The sequence below is a fragment of the Aspergillus oryzae genome, chromosome 6 (genome assembly GCF_000184455.2).
Source record: "Aspergillus oryzae RIB40 DNA, chromosome 6".
NCBI lineage: Eukaryota > Fungi > Ascomycota > Eurotiomycetes > Eurotiales > Aspergillaceae > Aspergillus > Aspergillus oryzae.
Genome location: NC_036440.1, coordinates 1,739,493 through 1,755,431, shown reverse-complemented (window position 1 = coordinate 1,755,431; position 15,939 = coordinate 1,739,493). Strand labels below are relative to the sequence as shown.

At 47.6% G+C, this 15,939-nt stretch overlaps 5 protein-coding genes across 5 annotated transcripts; 2 read left to right on the top strand and 3 right to left on the bottom strand.

The window, feature by feature from the left end:
* Window positions 1-295: 295 nt before the first annotated feature.
* AO090020000028 (putative spindle poison sensitivity protein Scp3) lies at window positions 296-4,216 on the bottom strand (the record flags this gene model as incomplete). Its single annotated transcript, XM_023238186.1, has 4 exons — window positions 296-381; window positions 2,320-3,673; window positions 3,786-3,907; window positions 4,024-4,216. 4 exons carry the CDS (start codon window positions 4,214-4,216, stop codon window positions 296-298), a joined length of 1,755 nt encoding a protein of 584 aa, XP_023092672.1.
* A 1,186-nt stretch (window positions 4,217-5,402) lies between these two features.
* AO090020000029 (putative TBP interacting domain protein) lies at window positions 5,403-6,374 on the bottom strand (the record flags this gene model as incomplete). The annotated part of the gene is made up of 4 exons (XM_023238185.1): window positions 5,403-5,471; window positions 5,589-5,998; window positions 6,042-6,161; window positions 6,311-6,374. The coding sequence occupies 4 exons, from the start codon at window positions 6,372-6,374 to the stop codon at window positions 5,403-5,405; spliced, it is 663 nt and encodes a 220-aa protein (XP_023092673.1).
* A 73-nt stretch (window positions 6,375-6,447) lies between these two features.
* On the bottom strand, window positions 6,448-9,718 carry AO090020000030 (putative chitin synthase activator (Chs3); the record flags this gene model as incomplete). The annotated part of the gene is made up of 5 exons (XM_023238184.1): window positions 6,448-6,513; window positions 7,195-8,439; window positions 8,498-8,617; window positions 8,676-9,411; window positions 9,609-9,718. The coding sequence occupies 5 exons, from the start codon at window positions 9,716-9,718 to the stop codon at window positions 6,448-6,450; spliced, it is 2,277 nt and encodes a 758-aa protein (XP_023092674.1).
* A 1,699-nt stretch (window positions 9,719-11,417) lies between these two features.
* chl1 (DNA helicase) lies at window positions 11,418-14,482 on the top strand (the record flags this gene model as incomplete). Its single annotated transcript, XM_023238183.1, has 5 exons — window positions 11,418-11,551; window positions 12,242-12,764; window positions 12,818-13,483; window positions 13,539-13,709; window positions 13,811-14,482. The coding sequence occupies 5 exons, from the start codon at window positions 11,418-11,420 to the stop codon at window positions 14,480-14,482; spliced, it is 2,166 nt and encodes a 721-aa protein (XP_023092675.1).
* Window positions 14,483-14,746: 264 nt separating this feature from the next.
* On the top strand, window positions 14,747-15,549 carry AO090020000032 (60S ribosomal protein uL15; the record flags this gene model as incomplete). Its single annotated transcript, XM_001824360.1, has 3 exons — window positions 14,747-14,778; window positions 14,934-15,132; window positions 15,331-15,549. The coding sequence occupies 3 exons, from the start codon at window positions 14,747-14,749 to the stop codon at window positions 15,547-15,549; spliced, it is 450 nt and encodes a 149-aa protein (XP_001824412.1).
* Window positions 15,550-15,939: the final 390 nt, after the last annotated feature.

Genomic DNA, 15,939 nt, shown 5'->3' with positions numbered 1-15,939 from the left:
AAGACTTGGGCAAGCTGCCTCCCGGATGAGGTGAGGGAGAAGGATTACGAAATGGACCTATTCGATGTTCCTCGGCGGATCAAGAAGATTTCAAGCCCTATCAAACACCTGCTGAAGAGCGACGCAAAGGAAACAGATGATCTTCCAAAACCAACCTGGGGAGCCGAGAACGCGCCGCCAATTGTTGGCGCTGTTCATCGTCGACCACGAGATGAGAATGTGAGTCATTGTTATCCTGTAACGTCAATTTCACATACCCCTGTGACATTATTGTGGCTAACAGATATTACCTTCCCTAGGAGTCCCCACCACCTGAGCCCACACCTTCTCCACCCCCGTCTTTGCCTCCACAGAATTTGCCTTCTGCTCCTGCTCGGCAGGCTTCGATCAGTCAAACTCCACAGCGGCCTAGTGTGGATAGTCAAGGCAACACTACTGTAGCCGGAACCACTCCTGCACCACCGCGCTCGCCCGCAGCACCAATCCCTCCTGTCCAAAACGCGCCCGTACCAGTTCCTCCAGCGACTTATCAGCAACCTCAGTTACCCCCTACTCAAACATATCAGCCCGCCATCCAGAGACGCTCCAGTGGTTTTGTACAGCAGACTCCACATCCTTCCTACCAGACACCGGCTGTCTCCCACCCTTACGCAGCTGTTCAGCCAACACCATATACACCCTATCAGACGAACCGCATACAAGTTCCACCGGGGACAGTGTACAACCCGAATGCTCCTCGTCCGATCGAAGTGTTCCATTTGAGTGATGCTGCTAATGCTACTATCCCGGAAGATATTCGAGACCAGTTCCATTGTGACAATCAAGGCCACGTTCTATTTTTCTCTTCGCCGCCTCTGGATATTGTACCGCCTCTCCAACAGAAGCTAGGCCATTCGCTCAAATATCTAGCGGTTAAAGAGGAGCGCCGGAAACTAGTCGAAGCGAAGAAGCGTAAGGAGGTGGAAGAGCGAGATGTGCAAGATCAGAGGGTAAAGCGTCAGCGGGCTGATGAGGAAGCGTCGCTGGCTGTGAGAATCGAGTATCTGACTATGAAGGCCATTGGCACCATGGCAGATCACATTGGGACCGGCACAGAGATGATCTATCAGATGTTATATCATGACCAAGCAGAAAAGGCCAGGAAAGCAAATTCCAGTGCTCTTGAGCAAAAGGTCCTTGCCGACCGTATTAATAAGGAGAAGACGAGGCAAATTCAGGCGCAGTCGAGGAGTGCGACCTTTGTCCCCCTTAAAGAAAATATCATGTGCATGGATGAGATATGACCCTGGGTTTTACTAAACAGGAAGGGGAATAGAAGTTGTCAATCCAATCTATCAGTTGTTGTTTTCGCTTAGTTACCCAACACAATGCAAGCCTTTGTTGATTTTAAACTCTTGTTCTTATTCTTTTCCTTTTCCTTTTTTCTTTGTGCGGGACATGACCATTGTGTAGGTAGCTGATTCGGTATCCACCTTCATGCACGTAGCGTGACTGAAGCTTTGCATTATCTTGGAAGGTTGTGATAATAGAGTTTCACGTAGATGTCTTTATCGAACATTTCCAATTATGCACTGTATAGACAAAGTGATGTAGGTAATTTTGTGAATATCTTCAAGGCATAAATCCTATAAAATACGTACACTGTTCTTCGACAACCATAATCACATTTAAGAAGGCACAAAACACATCATTGACTCGTAAAACTGAGCAGTTACATGAGGTGAGAGAGACCTTGCAAAGAAAAGATCTTTAGAGAATGAGGGGACAAAAAAGAGAAAGCGAGATAGACATGTATTTAGCAATCAGAGAAGAACATTCACTCTCTTCTCTCTTACTTCTCTGCCTTCAAATGCCATATCGTGAAATGTGTGAAATGCCGAAGGACTGGAAGATACGACGAATAAAATAAACACGATCACAGCCATCAGCAGAATATTGAGCCTTTCCAATTCTCTGAAACTCCGACCACACCGCTGAATTATCCCAAACCTGGTCTAAGCCAAAAATATGCAAGACGAAAGAAGGTTGTACAGAGATTCTCGGAGATCGCTTAGTTTAGTCGTTCTATGCAAAATACCTACCAAAATGTGGCTAAAGCCAGGCATTTGATAGGCTCTTCAATAAAACCCCATGAACGAGATCGTGGACTGGTGCCAAATTATAAAGCTGCTTTCCTCATGTTTCCCGTCATGTAGCGTGGCTTTTGTTTACCCTGATGAAAGATTTTGAGGTCTAATAAATTGGTGTCAGAATGGGTGCCTATCATATCCTGGTTTTGCGCTTTCCTAAAAGGATATCAGGACTGAAAGCCTGAGCTACTCGTCGGTGTAGAATCGTCATCGTGGGACTCAGCTTTACTGGTACTCCAGGAGGTACAATTCCGTTTGTTGTTCTCTTCTTCTTCCATGGAGAAAACCAAGTCTCCTTGCTCCTCATCGATTCTGCTGGTACTGACAGGCGACGAGACAGTACGGTCGAGACGGCCACTAGCTCCCACTGATGAAGAATGACGGGCAGGTCCAGGGTGAAGTGACATACTGCTGAGTTGTTGCGATATCATGGACGTTGACTGCTGTCGAGAAGGAGTAGAGACAAAGGGCGAGACGTCACCCGACGTCTGCCGGCTTCCGATGGGGCCAAGGCTGGGACTTGCGCCAAAGTTTAACGAAGACTCACGGAGAGGAGATCCGACTTGTGGTAGTGAGGTGCCATGTGCATCCTCCTCCTTCTTCTGTCGCTGTTTCGCAAAAAGGGCACCAAATCTGGATGGGCTGGACGCCAGAGGCGAACCGACTTTTGAAAGACTGGTACCAGTCATACCAAGCCCACTGAGATCACGATGACTTGAACTAGGTTCATAATCTGTGCGTGAAAGACGTCGCAGCCGCTCCTGCGGCGTCAGCACATCGTCGTGCAAATTGATAGGCAGGTAGTCCTCCTCCATCGGGAAATTGCTGTCATCCCAATCATCTAAGGCGGTAAGCCGCGGAACACTCGCAGAGAGCATTCGTGGTTTCACCGAACGCTGTGAATGCAAAAATCGAGGTCCCGGGCCATCCTCAGGAATCCCAGGAGGGGAAGAGCCCATGAAAGAAGGTGGCTTCCTTAAATCCGATCCATATGCGGTATCGCGGAGACTTCGGAGCGCATCGGAGGGGGCGCCAATCCTTTGGGCGGGCGGGGATAGTTTCAGTCCGAATTTCGATGGCATAGAAGCGGCTACTGGCCCATAACGAGCGGCGTGCGATATTCCTTGGCTATCAAAGGAGGCAGGGAGGGGTGCGTCAAGTGCGGTTAAATGACGGTGATTTGGAGACATGGGAAATCGCATGTCATCAATCGGAGAACCGTACTTAGACCCGGCGTCTGAAGCCAAGCCCGCGTCGATGGTGGGAATGGCGTCATATGGTTGTTGTGGAGAGTGTGTGGTAGCATATTCCTCTTGCGAATGAACTTGAGGGCCATATCGGGGCTCTTGACCGTTCATTCGCTGTTGCGAAAGGACAGAATTCGTCAAAGCTGAATCTTGATTCACATACGCTTGGGGATTAACCCTGCCACCTAGATTGAGGTGACTACCGCCCATTCCTACACCAGGGTTGGGTCGATTAACCCGTCGGCCATCAGGGAGAATATGCGCCAGCGCGCACTTGGCTCCAAACTTGCAGTTGCCCTAGGACCCATGGCACATGTGATCAGCCATATCTATTCTCCAGTGACCAAAAAGATGGGGAAAGGGCAACCCCAGGCATGAAAAAGTCGAAGTGTTTTCTGGGAATCCATACCTTCGTGAAGTATTTACACGGCGCATAGTCAATCGCAGCATCGGTAGAATGTAAGAAAGGACAGGCAGGTCCCGCCTGACAAGCTCCTTGACGAAAGAATTTGCAGGGGACGTGCTTAGTATCTGTTGTCCGTCATATGTAGGTCAGCACTGGCTTCGCTTCGCAGCTGATAGGATCCACATGAGGAGTGTCGTTGGCCTTCTTTGTAGCTCAATAGGTACGGAGCAGAGAGTCTTACTGCTTTGATTAGGAGGGCTACGGGCAGCCATGTCAAAGCCTGAAAGATTGCGGGAATGGCCGTTCTGGATAGTCCCAGAGGGAACCGGAAGTGGAGCACGGTTTTTCATGTCGCCTGAAAGGCGATTATGGGCACGGGGTGTGTGGGAAGGTGGAGGTTGAGAAGGAGTATTGCGAGAGGCCGACACTTGCATGGCCGGAGAGAAAGAGAAGGCGGACTACTGACTGGGAGCCCACAAAATCCGGAGGGGTTTACTATCGGGCGGGGTGGAGATAATAATGAGTACTAAGAAAGAAAGTACGTACGGAGTAGTTAAATGAGAAAGGGATTCTTGAGGGCGGTCAAGATTGATAACAGCAGAAAATAAAATAAATTGGCGAGGAAAGCAGAAATAATTTAGACAGGAAAAGAAAAAGTGAAAAAAAGAGAGACTGGTGTGGAAACGGTATATTGAACGTTGGTCAACCTAGTTGAGTTTGCGACTTTCATACAATTAGCTCGTCGACACCTTGATTCCGAGGCAGCCAACCCGAACAATTTAGGTAAACCTGGACCACGACTTACCGGAAGTCAACATTTCCTTAGCATTTAGATGGAGGGAAAAAGGAGAAGAAAGAAATCTCTGGGTATTTTCTCTTAAAGGGGGAAAAGAAAAAAAGAAACAATTTCTCAAAACATTGAGGATCTACTTCTTTTATCTTATATAAGCGTAATACTCGTGGAAATGCTGTCTTCTGTATGCGTATTTCTTGCTAGGTATGTACCGTCGCACAGCCAACTGTACCAATATGACAACCTCATTGCGTACCACGGTCAACAATTATGTAATTTTCAAAGTCAAACTGCCTCCGAGTAAGTGATATCTACTTTATATATTATCAACCAGAAGAATAGCTGAAATGAATGAAGGCTACATCAAAAACAATCCCTATACACCCACACAATATGTAGTTCCTCACCTCCACTCTAGAGTCAGATCAATAGGCCCATTTCTTCTCTTCCTCCTTTCTCCCACTTGATAAGATTAAGGCACATGGCACTAGAGACAATATACGAGAAACCCATGGGGTTGCCGTTAGGACTGTGGTAAAATATTACACGATCACACTTCGAAAGTGATAGGATGGTCCTCATATCGCAATGTCATTACCTCTGACGATGCTTGGGTGGAGCATACACCGTAGTTTTCTTTAAAGGCCGTGTCTCAATTTGATTCCACTTGCTCCTCCATCATTTCATCGAATCACCCCAAGGCTCTTTCAGGCGGAGGAATTGGTCGATCACACAACATTTCCCCACATCTATGTGGGCACTCGGTGCATCCTTTATAGTAGACTAAGTATCCACATTAGCAATGGAAATCTGTATGAGATGGTACGTTAAACACCGTACACTGGAAAGGGAACTGACGAGAGGTGGTGAAGGCCCATCAATATTTTAGCTTGCCCCTTCACCTATGTATACAAATGTTGTAATCAAGTGAGGATCAACGGCCCTTCTAGCCCCAGGAATTCCTGTTCATTACCGTGAGCAGTCTCAATTATGGCGACGAGAGATATATATACCCAGAGCTCTTCTCGAGTCACATCCTTATCCACCATCTCTAGACATCTTCTCCACAAATCGCGACATACCTTCCTCCGTAAATTAACACGCTTCTGCCAGCGTTCCCATACTCTTTTGGTGATGGTTCTGCCTTCCTCATCCACCTCTCTCGCGCTGGTGCCCCGGGCTTGAGTTAGAATCGCGAATGTAGTCTCCTTTTCCACTTGAAGTTGGTTGATGCTCTTTTGGAGGTCAAAAGCCAAGGGAGTCGCACGCAGAGTTGCCAGCTCAGCTCGCGCCCTTTTAACATAGCCTTTGAGGTCAGTAAGCTGTTCCTGCAGCTGAAGAATGTGATCATCCAGAACCACCATTCTCTCTAATGTGCTTTCATCGGCCCCCTTCTGTAGAGCATGATAAACTGCCTGCCTCCCTAAGCTCGAAGTTAGTGCTAGTATTCCATGATATCCACTCACCACCCACCCTCCCACGGTGACGCATGCATGCAGGATTCACTAACCGGATGCTCTTCCTTCGATTTTTTGACTTTGATGTAGCTCTCGCAAGACCTTTGCTGCATATGCTTCCGATTGCGCCTTTATTAAGATGTCTACTGAGGCTCAAACCTGGTATGGGGGTTGCTCACTTTTGGTGACTTTGTTGTGCAAATTTGCAGAAACGTCTGTGGCCTATATGCCATCAGCTGTGAGGCATTTGCCTGATAGGTCCTCCCGAAACCACATACTGAATAGGGACGACTGCTCTTCTAGGTTAGCTACCAGACTATCAAAGAACAGAAGGAGAGACATGAGTATCGTGCTAGATTGGACCCTTACTTCTGCTTCCCTATGTTTGCGGGAGTGATGAATTAGTCTATCATGCTTATAAGAAGGCTGGGCTATGGTTTACGGAGATAGTCCAGAACCAAAGTAGGCCCGTCGTTGACAGCTGCTTGGGGTTAGAATTCCTGTGAATCCATAACATGAGTGACAAACTCACTGCCGTTGTTCGGCATCTTCTCACTTTGCCCCTTCTCTTTCATGCTGATAATAGGAAGAAAATCAAGAGTAAACGAGAGCCGAAGGCAGGGAGGGGATGATGATCATCATGCTACAAGCAGTTACCACTACTCTGTGATACAAACACACGAGCCTCACGTGGACTAGTTGACGAGAGTGGGGAACACTTTTATTTATAAAGATCTTTTGTAAGATGGTCTGGAAATTATAAGGCTAGGCGAAAAAAGAAATTCCTCAACAAAAACAGCCATTTGTTAGCAGCTACAAATATGTTAAACAAAGGATTGTGAGTCGACCGCCAACTCGAATGCAAGACCAAAATAGAAGATAAGAGACTCGGTACAATTACGAAGGCATACGTTAAAGAAGGGGAAATTTAACTTGCCCACCACAGCCCTTCCTATATCTCAAATTTCTTTTCGTTATCAGAGCGCACGATGACGAACTAAATCCTCTATGTACCACCTCCGTCCGTAAGCAGCCTTCGGATAAGAAACAAGTGAACTATAGTGCAGAGTCTACAACGACTCATGGGTATCACATGACGATCTATGACGGTGTCAGTTTTCGTAAAATAATAAAAAGCTAACGAAAAGGATGAATTGCATACGCAGTCGTTGTCCTTTTGTGCAGTCGGAACTCCCATCTCCTCAAATGTCTTTGGGCCTTTGCCCGGTAGGCCGCCTTGAGACTTGGCTGGCTGTGCTGCAGGCTTCTGGCTGACCGAGGCTGACGCGGATGATGGTTTTGGCGTTGTCGAGGATGCCAAAGGTGCACTTGGAGGCGGCATGGATTCACTACGCTGGGGAAATGTTGCAGAAGACGGAGAGGTCACTGGCTTCGGGGAGCCTACAGGGCCGCCTTGAGCAGAAACAGGCGTCCTCACAGGCCGCCGATCAGGCGGTGTACTGTCAAGGCGTTGGGGGCGTCTTGAGTTCGGAGATTCAATCGGCGCGGAGTAGCCAATATCTAGCTTGGGTGTTGCTGACGTGGGGCTTGCTGGACCGCTGGTGGTGGGTGTGACAGGGGCAGGAGAGCGATACCCCATTGGCCCAGGTCCATAAGATGCCGCACGGTTATAGTTAGGAGCGCTGGTGCGAATGTTAGGGTTGATGCCAAATGCTGAACTTGGCCGTGGGTCAGGCACCGAGTAGCCTGGCGGGTACACTGGCCGAGCCCTGGAAGGTGGCCGGTCGGGGTACGGAGCACTTGGCGGGGTATTATCTGAAAGACTCATCCGGGAAGGATCGGGCATTTCAAGATTCTCCGAAGCTGATTGCATGGATTCATTCCGCTGGTGAGAGCCGTAGCGTGACTTGATCCGAGCGATGGCAACCTGCTCATGATCCCTTCGGGACAACGTCTTCGAACGTGAGATACTGTCGATTCGACTAGTAGCGTCTTTGTTTCCATTTGCCGCAGCCTTGGCATACCAGCTTCTGGCTTCCTTAATATCAACCTGGACGAAGATACCGACTTCGTAAAAGTATCCCAGAGCGAATTCCGCAGTTGGGAAGCCGCTCTGAGCTGCACGCTGAGCGTATGTGAATGCCAACTCGTCGTTCTTCTCGAAGACACCCTCATGCCCACAAAGGAACCATTTACTGATGGCCATTTCCGCTTCTGGCTCTCCTTGTCGGGCAGCCAATGCGTTGTAATGCAAAGATAACGCCGGGTTAAAATCGCAACCTAGTTGACACAGTTCATATGCGGCGCCCATCTTGACTTGGGCCTTAGCGAATCCATGGTATGCAGCTTTCTCGATATTTACGCGAGCGGCGTTGACATCTAGGGGAAGGTAATTCTCCGGGACGCTCACTTGGGGCAGCTCCCGTGCTAGAAGCATGCCATAAACCTGCAAGATACCATGTCAGATTGAATAGTATACCAATAGATTTCAGGGAACTACACACGTAGGCACCCTGCGGCGCATTCTCGTCGCAGGATTGCGCAGCTAGCTGGATATAATCAAGGCCCGTTTGATAATCTTGTCGCTGCCCATGCTGGCCAAGCAAGATCATCATCCCCAAACGCTATAACCTCAACCGATTAGCGCGAGCCATGAAAAATAGTGACGGAGATGTAACGTACGTAAAAAGAAGCAGAATCGGCAAGAGCAACGCCTTTCTCGTAATGTCGGATGGCTTTTTCGGGCTCACCAGAACTCTCGAACTGCATCCCCATGCGATACTCAGCCCTGGCATAGCCTTTCTCTGCGGCTCTCGAGTAAGCTCTGAATGCTTCCTTTTTATCAACACGGTATCCAAATTTTCCGAATTCCAACCACATGCCCTTGATGAATTCAGCTTTGGGGTGATGCTGATCGGCCAAGAAATTAACGATGTTCATCGCATCAACCTTCAACTGATGCTCCACTTGCGGAGTTTGGGGACGCGGGGGTTGGATTAGGGACAGACGAGCCTCATTCTGCACGGCGACCTCGACGTAAGCTAGGGCGTCCTGAGCCCAAGCCAATTGCATTTCGGGGTCATTGGAGGAAAGTACTGCCATTCGAGCCCTCTCCAAGCTCGCTTCTCTCTGCTCATCGGTGGGGGGCACATTTGGAGGGGGGTTGCGTAGGACAGGGAACGCCGAGAAATTAGGAGATTCCATGGTATCGTAAACGGCGGCTTGTTCGTAGTGGGCAGTGTCCTCGTAGCCGGCAGTGATGGGCTGTCCCTGGACTACAGCGGCAGAAGAAGTTCTCTCGGGAAAATGAGACCGATCATATTGTACAGGAGCATATTGACTACGGTGGGGGCTTCGAGCTTCATGCTCGAGGTGGGCAATATTGTCCTGCATAGTCTCCGGGACCTCAGGCATGACTCTGCTGGTAAGATAGAGCGTGTCCAGATTAGCAACACACCCATCCACTGTAGGGGAAAAGGGGAAAAAAAAGGAGGAAAAATAAAGATGCCAAAAAAGCAGGCGTAGCTGTAGAAGACTTCCTGTTTCGGTTTATGTCTTTCTTTCTTCCTTTGTTTTGTTCTTCTCCAAATCAACAACTGGATGGGGCTGTCTTACCTTTGGGGGGAAGGGGATATAACTTCTGGCATGTAAAAATCATCCTGACCCCCTGGATACCATGTAGCTCCCAGCCTTGGCTGACCGCGACCTTGAGGTGGTCTATTCATTGTCGGCGTATTTTCTTCTCTTCCTCTTTAATAATTTTCCTCGAAAGCTTTTTTTTTTTTCCTCCACCCCCCCAGAAAAGGATAAATAATCAAAAGAACTCTCTGGACTATTGGGCTTTTCTTTTCCGTTCTTGTCTTTCGTTGGCCTTGCCAAATAATTTGGGTTTGAGAGTCAGACTAGAGCTAATAATACGATTAGGCTCTCCGGGCTCAACGGTTCTTCGGTACGTAATCAAAAAGAGAATAAAAGGAAAATAAAGAGTGCCAACTGTGGGGAAGTTTTATTGCCGGAGGACCCAGGAAAGACAGAGACTTTGCTGGATATACTCCGTACAGAACACGTTGGAAGAACTGCAAGGAACCTGCTCGTCATCTAGCGAGAGAGAGAGACAGGCAGCAGGAAAGCCACTGATGACGAGTGTTTACCCAGTAAGAATTGTCAGACGAAAGAGCGAAAATTGAATGGGGGATGGGGTGAAGTGATGGATGAGGGTCCCGAGTGTTGAATCAGAGACGTACTGCGGACGTATCTGGTAGTATGGGACATGGGTTGAGTGGGGTAAGAAGAATTGAGAATTAATCACTTTAAATTGTATTTTTTACGGAGTACTCCGTACTTTCATCGTTATCCTTCCCCTCCCTGAATTAAATTAGTATTTACTAATAACGTCACTTCAAATATAACAGATGCTCTGCTAGGCGGTAGATGAATCAGTAATTCATTTCTGTAGCGCAAGCCCTTGCCCTACCCCGGTATGTGAAGAAGATGACATAGGATGATATGCTTTTAAGCGAGAGACAAGAAAAGAAATTGAAGACAAAAAGGTCCCTGTGATACTAAGAGGGAAATGTCAGCTTACCTGGGACTAGTGCCTGTGTAAAGTACATACATAGTACATACAAAACCTACCGAGTGCCTTTGTCCATACAGGTATGACTAGAAGGGTAAGAAAGAAACTGGACATACCCAGTAAATACTACTCCTTACAACTGATAAAAACCGCTGCTCCACACCGTATACGGTACATAATCGTCTATCAGATAGAGATAGGTACCTAATGGGTAAGTTCTCCGTGACCTCGGTTTTGTATGATTCATCGCTTTCAAAACTGCTTCTCAAGAGAAAGAAATTTGTGTTTTATCTCGAAAGAAAACTTGGCACTTCTTGCTTGGCATATGATTGCCTGCGTAGTGAGGATTCGTACTCTGTATTGAAGCAACTTGAGGGACAGTAATAACAGCTCTTCCGCTCTTTCCAGGCTCCTTTGAAAAACATAGACTTCATTGTGGGTCTTTCGGTCTCGATAATGTTATGAACTGATGTAATCGTGGATAGGTACAGTACTCCGTAGGTGGCAGGTGTATGTACATACTATAAGTCTAGGACTATATGAGACAGTGAGTGCCTAGAGAGTAGGTAAGTACTACAGACGAGGTCTTAATCTTACCGCCCCCATTTTCGCCTCTTATCATTGGGCCTTCTAGTACAAATTAGTAACCTGCACCCCGCCCCCTTTTACTCTTTTTAGTTTTCCTTTTATCTTTTCCGTTTTCCGTTTTCCTTTGCCCCTGCTCCTTTCCTCCCTCTTCGGCTAGTTGGCTAGTTGATAGGCGGATCGTACAATGGACCCATACTGAGCTTGAGCCTCTGATCTACTAATACCTGATGAACGTGTGAACGCTATCTCCTGCAGGAATCATGGAACCCCAGGCAGAAGAGTTCCACCACCCTTATTCGCCATATGACATTCAGCTCCAGTTCATGCGGGCCTTATACTCTTGTATTGAAAAGGGTAAAGTGGCTGTCTTTGAGTCTCCCACTGGTAAGTTGGCGTTCGATTTGAATTGAGGCTCCTCTGACGCACCTGATGATAGGCACTGTGAGTCAAACTTTTGGACCAGTTGTTGTTTCTACACCTCCATTCTTGGTGGATATCTGCCGTTGTAGAAGTAACGGAATGTATATTAGCAGAAGACTTTAAATATCATACTGACAATAAGCACTTGTTCGATTACTGAGACTTGTCTGCACTAGGGAAAATCTTTAAGCATAATATGCGGCTCGTTGACCTGGCTACGAGACCATAAACGGAAAGTTTTCCAGGAAACTGTCAACAACACTACATGTTAGACTTTCGGTTGGACTTAACAGGAATCTGGTCTAATACGTAATCTCGCAGATGATGACGGAGAACCGGAATGGATGCTGGAGTATGCAAAACGGGAATCCAGTCGCGCTGTCTCTGAGAAGAGGAAAGAACTCCAGGAACGATTGGCAAAAGCAAGGCATAAAGAGGAAAAGCAGAAAATTGCTCTAGAGAACTCGAGCGGACCACGCAAACGACAGGTATGGTAGCTATCAGTTTCATGAGTAGGCAATTTCCTTGCTGAAACGCCAGTCCAGAAGTTCGATGTGCCTTCTAGGGCTTCAGATGCGCAGACCGACAATGATTTCGCATTGGATGATTACGACAGCGAAGGCGAAGAGAAGAGTTCCTCACGGAAGCGGACTGATTATTCAAGCGGTCTTTCCACCGGCACGCTAGAGTTATTGAAGCGTTTCCAACACAAATCATCGGCACATCCCAGACAAGACGAAGATTATGGGGATGAAGATATCAAGATACTTTACTGCTCGAGGACACACTCCCAATTAACACAATTTGCAAGCGAATTGCGAAGAGTCAATATGCCTTCGAGCATACCGAAGGACTTCAGTGAAGGAGTGGCTGACACAGATGGACTCCAGGAAGGTGTAAGGCACTTATCTCTTGGGTCTCGGAAAAATCTGTGCATAAACCCTCGAGTGTCTTCCTTAGATAATGTAACTGCAATCAGTGAACGCTGCTTAGATATGCAGCAGCCAGGTGTTGCCGCGGAACAGAGATGCCCGTTTCTACCATCAAATGAGAACGAGGCGCAGGTTTTACAATTTCGGGACCACGTACTAGCCACAGTTAAGGATATTGAGGATATAGGAAAATTAGGGAAGGATATTGGAATATGTCCCTACTACGCGTCCCGCTCAGTCACCAAGCATAGTGAGGTGGGTTGCTCACAGAACCTGTTTGCTGGACAGCCGTTGTTAATATTTGAAAGATCGTGACGCTTCCGTATCCCTTGTTGCTTCAGCGGTCAGCCAGAGACGCGCTTGATCTATCGATAAAGGGGCATGTCGTTGTTATTGACGAGGCTCATAATTTGATGGATGCTATATCCAACATCCATTCGGTAACAATCACACTCTCGGAACTGCAAACCTCTCTATTCCAGTTGACAACATACGCAAGAAAGTTTAAAACTCGACTGAAAGGAAAGAACCGGAACTATATCGCACAGGTTATCAGACTTGTCACTTCGATTACTGACCACCTCAAAACAATTCTCGAAACAAGTCAAGCTCCCGAAGGTCCTGTCCAGCCATCAGACCTCATGTCTGGAAAAGGCGTGGACCAGATTAACCCTTACAAGTTATGTCGATATTTACGTGAGAGTAAACTAGCGAGGAAGGTTGACGGTTATTCCGAATTTTCTCGAGAGCGAGCAGACCGCCAAGCAGACAGAAAGCCTTCCACACCGGTCCTATTCCATATACAGAGTTTCCTCCTACCATTGATGAACCTTTCAGCAGAAGGAAAATTGTTCTATATTAAGGCCCAAGGTGATATTCAGTTGAAATATATGCTCCTCGACCCAATGAATCAATTTCGCGAAATTGTTGACGATGCAAGAGCTGTTATCTTAGCTGGCGGAACTATGTCACCTGTATGTTAGTTTCTAACTAGCACGCCCTTTTTTCATTAGTTGACAAAACATACAGATGACGGATTACATACATCACTTGTTCCCATACGTGCCATCGAGTCGCCTGGGCACCTTTAGCTATGGTCATGTCATTCCCCCAGAGAATTTGATCGCACAAGTCCTAGGTAAAGGGGTTACAGGTACAGAATTTGACTTTACCTTTGAGACACGGGATTCAGAACGGATGGTATGAATTCTTAGTTCGAGTAACCCTTCTATTTCCACGATCTAAATCATGCGTGTGCACAGATAGTTGACCTGGGACGAACGATGGCTGCTCTATGCCAGGTTATTCCAGATGGCGTCGTTGCCTTTTTCCCAAGTTATGACTATCTAAGTCAAGTGTTGAGCATATGGAAAAGAACCCTTGCAGGAGAGAAGAATCGTACTGTCTATGACTTGATCGAGGGGAAAAAGACTATTCTGCATGAGTCACGAGATGTGACTATAAGCACTGAGGAGCTTTTGCAAGAATATGCAAGTATTGTCGGATCAGGGCGAGGGGCGTTACTTCTTTCCGTGGTCGGTGGAAAGCTGTCAGAGGGTATCAACTTTTCTGACAGATTGGGGAGAGGTGTGTTGATTGTTGGCTTGCCCTTTCCAAATATACGCAGTGCGGTTTGGCAAGCAAAGATCCACTATGTTGAGCAAAAAGCATACAAAGAGAGCTCGGGCTCCGATGCAAACCGGCAGTTGGTCGCAAAAGCTGCGGGAAAGGATTTCTATGAGAACTCCTGCATGCGGGCAGTCAATCAGTGTATAGGGAGAGCGATTAGACATCGTAATGATTACGCTGCCATCGTTTTGATGGATAGACGTTACGATAAACCCGCTATACAAGGGAAACTGCCCGCTTGGATCAAACAAAGCATGGCGAGCAGTTCCGCTCTGCGGCCAGCTGGGGCAACAATAGGTAGTCTTTCGAAGTTCTTTGTGGCACAAAGGACCAGCAAAACCTAGTAAACATTACTTTATACATTCTTAATATGAAAATTTCTTCCTTAGAAAATATTGGTCTTCACTCATTTTCCCGTGATGAGGATCACGTGATTATGCCAAGACAGGAAGGGTTGACCCTACTTAGGGCAAGCGAACTTAGCGCACAATCTAGAGCCGCCGCCTCCAGGCCTTGATTTCAACATCTGAGCGACCAGCACACACGATCGCATCCCCCCATCGCCAAACACTCAGACCGGTCTTGTCGAGCACACCACCGTCGACAAGATGCCTACCCGTTTCTCGAAGACAAGGAAAGCGTGAGTCGAAAAGCTCTTTCTTTATCGCCTTAGTGTGGTCGAACGTTCTTGTTTGTCGTGGTAAAATGCGACAAGCTAATATCCCATCCGGCTCCTATATCGACGTTATGAATGATTGGGACAAGACGAAGCTGACTTGGATCTCTCTCTTCTAGCCGCGGCCATGTGTCCGCCGGTTACGGTCGTATCGGCAAGCACCGCAAGCACCCCGGTGGTCGTGGTATGGCCGGTGGTCAGCACCACCACCGTACCAACCTCGACAAGTACCACCCCGGTTATTTCGGTAAGGTTGGTATGAGGTACTTCCACAAGACCAATCAGCAGTTCTGGAAGCCCGTGATCAACCTCGACAAGGTACGTGGAGTTATGAACATTGCCGTAGACCGATGGAAGGAGATAAAGAGGAGGATAGGTTGCATGAAATGCATAGTGTGACATGAAATATGAGGGATGCTATGAAAGCAAGATGAATCAATTGGCAACAATGAAGGGAGCGAGATATTTACCATGGCTGTGATTAACATTTAACTGATTGGTGAACTCTTGGTTTAGCTGTGGTCCCTCGTTCCCGCTGAGCAGCGTGACGCCTACGTGAACGGCCAGAAGACCGACACTGCTCCCGTTATCGACCTCCTTCCTCTTGGCTACTCCAAGGTTCTCGGCAAGGGCCGCATTCCCGAGATCCCCATCGTCGTCCGTGCCAGGTACTTCAGCCGGGATGCTGAACGGAAGATCAAGGAGGCTGGTGGTGTCGTTGAGTTGGTTGCTTAAATGTGGATTACGGGGCTATCTTAAGAAGGTCAAGGTGCTACGCTGACTCTGGTCGGCGTTATTGAGGCTCGGTTTCTTTCGAAGGGAATAAAGACTCGAACATGGGAGCCGCGGATCGGCCATAGGGATCCGTGTATTTACAAAACAAAGGGTTTTTGTTTGTGATGAGCATAGCATAGCCTCCGGACACCCTTACGATCTCACTATCTCACAAAATACCATAAAGGAGGATTCCTTTTCGCTTTTTCTAAACCTAAAGCCGTCCCGGGCAACATGAGCCTTGGCGACAACGCTGTAAGATAGAAGTAGAACCTTCTGAGCTTCAGAGGTAAGCCCTACGTGGTTGGCTGAATAGTTGCTATCTTACTTCTGAACCAGGTAGAACCGCTT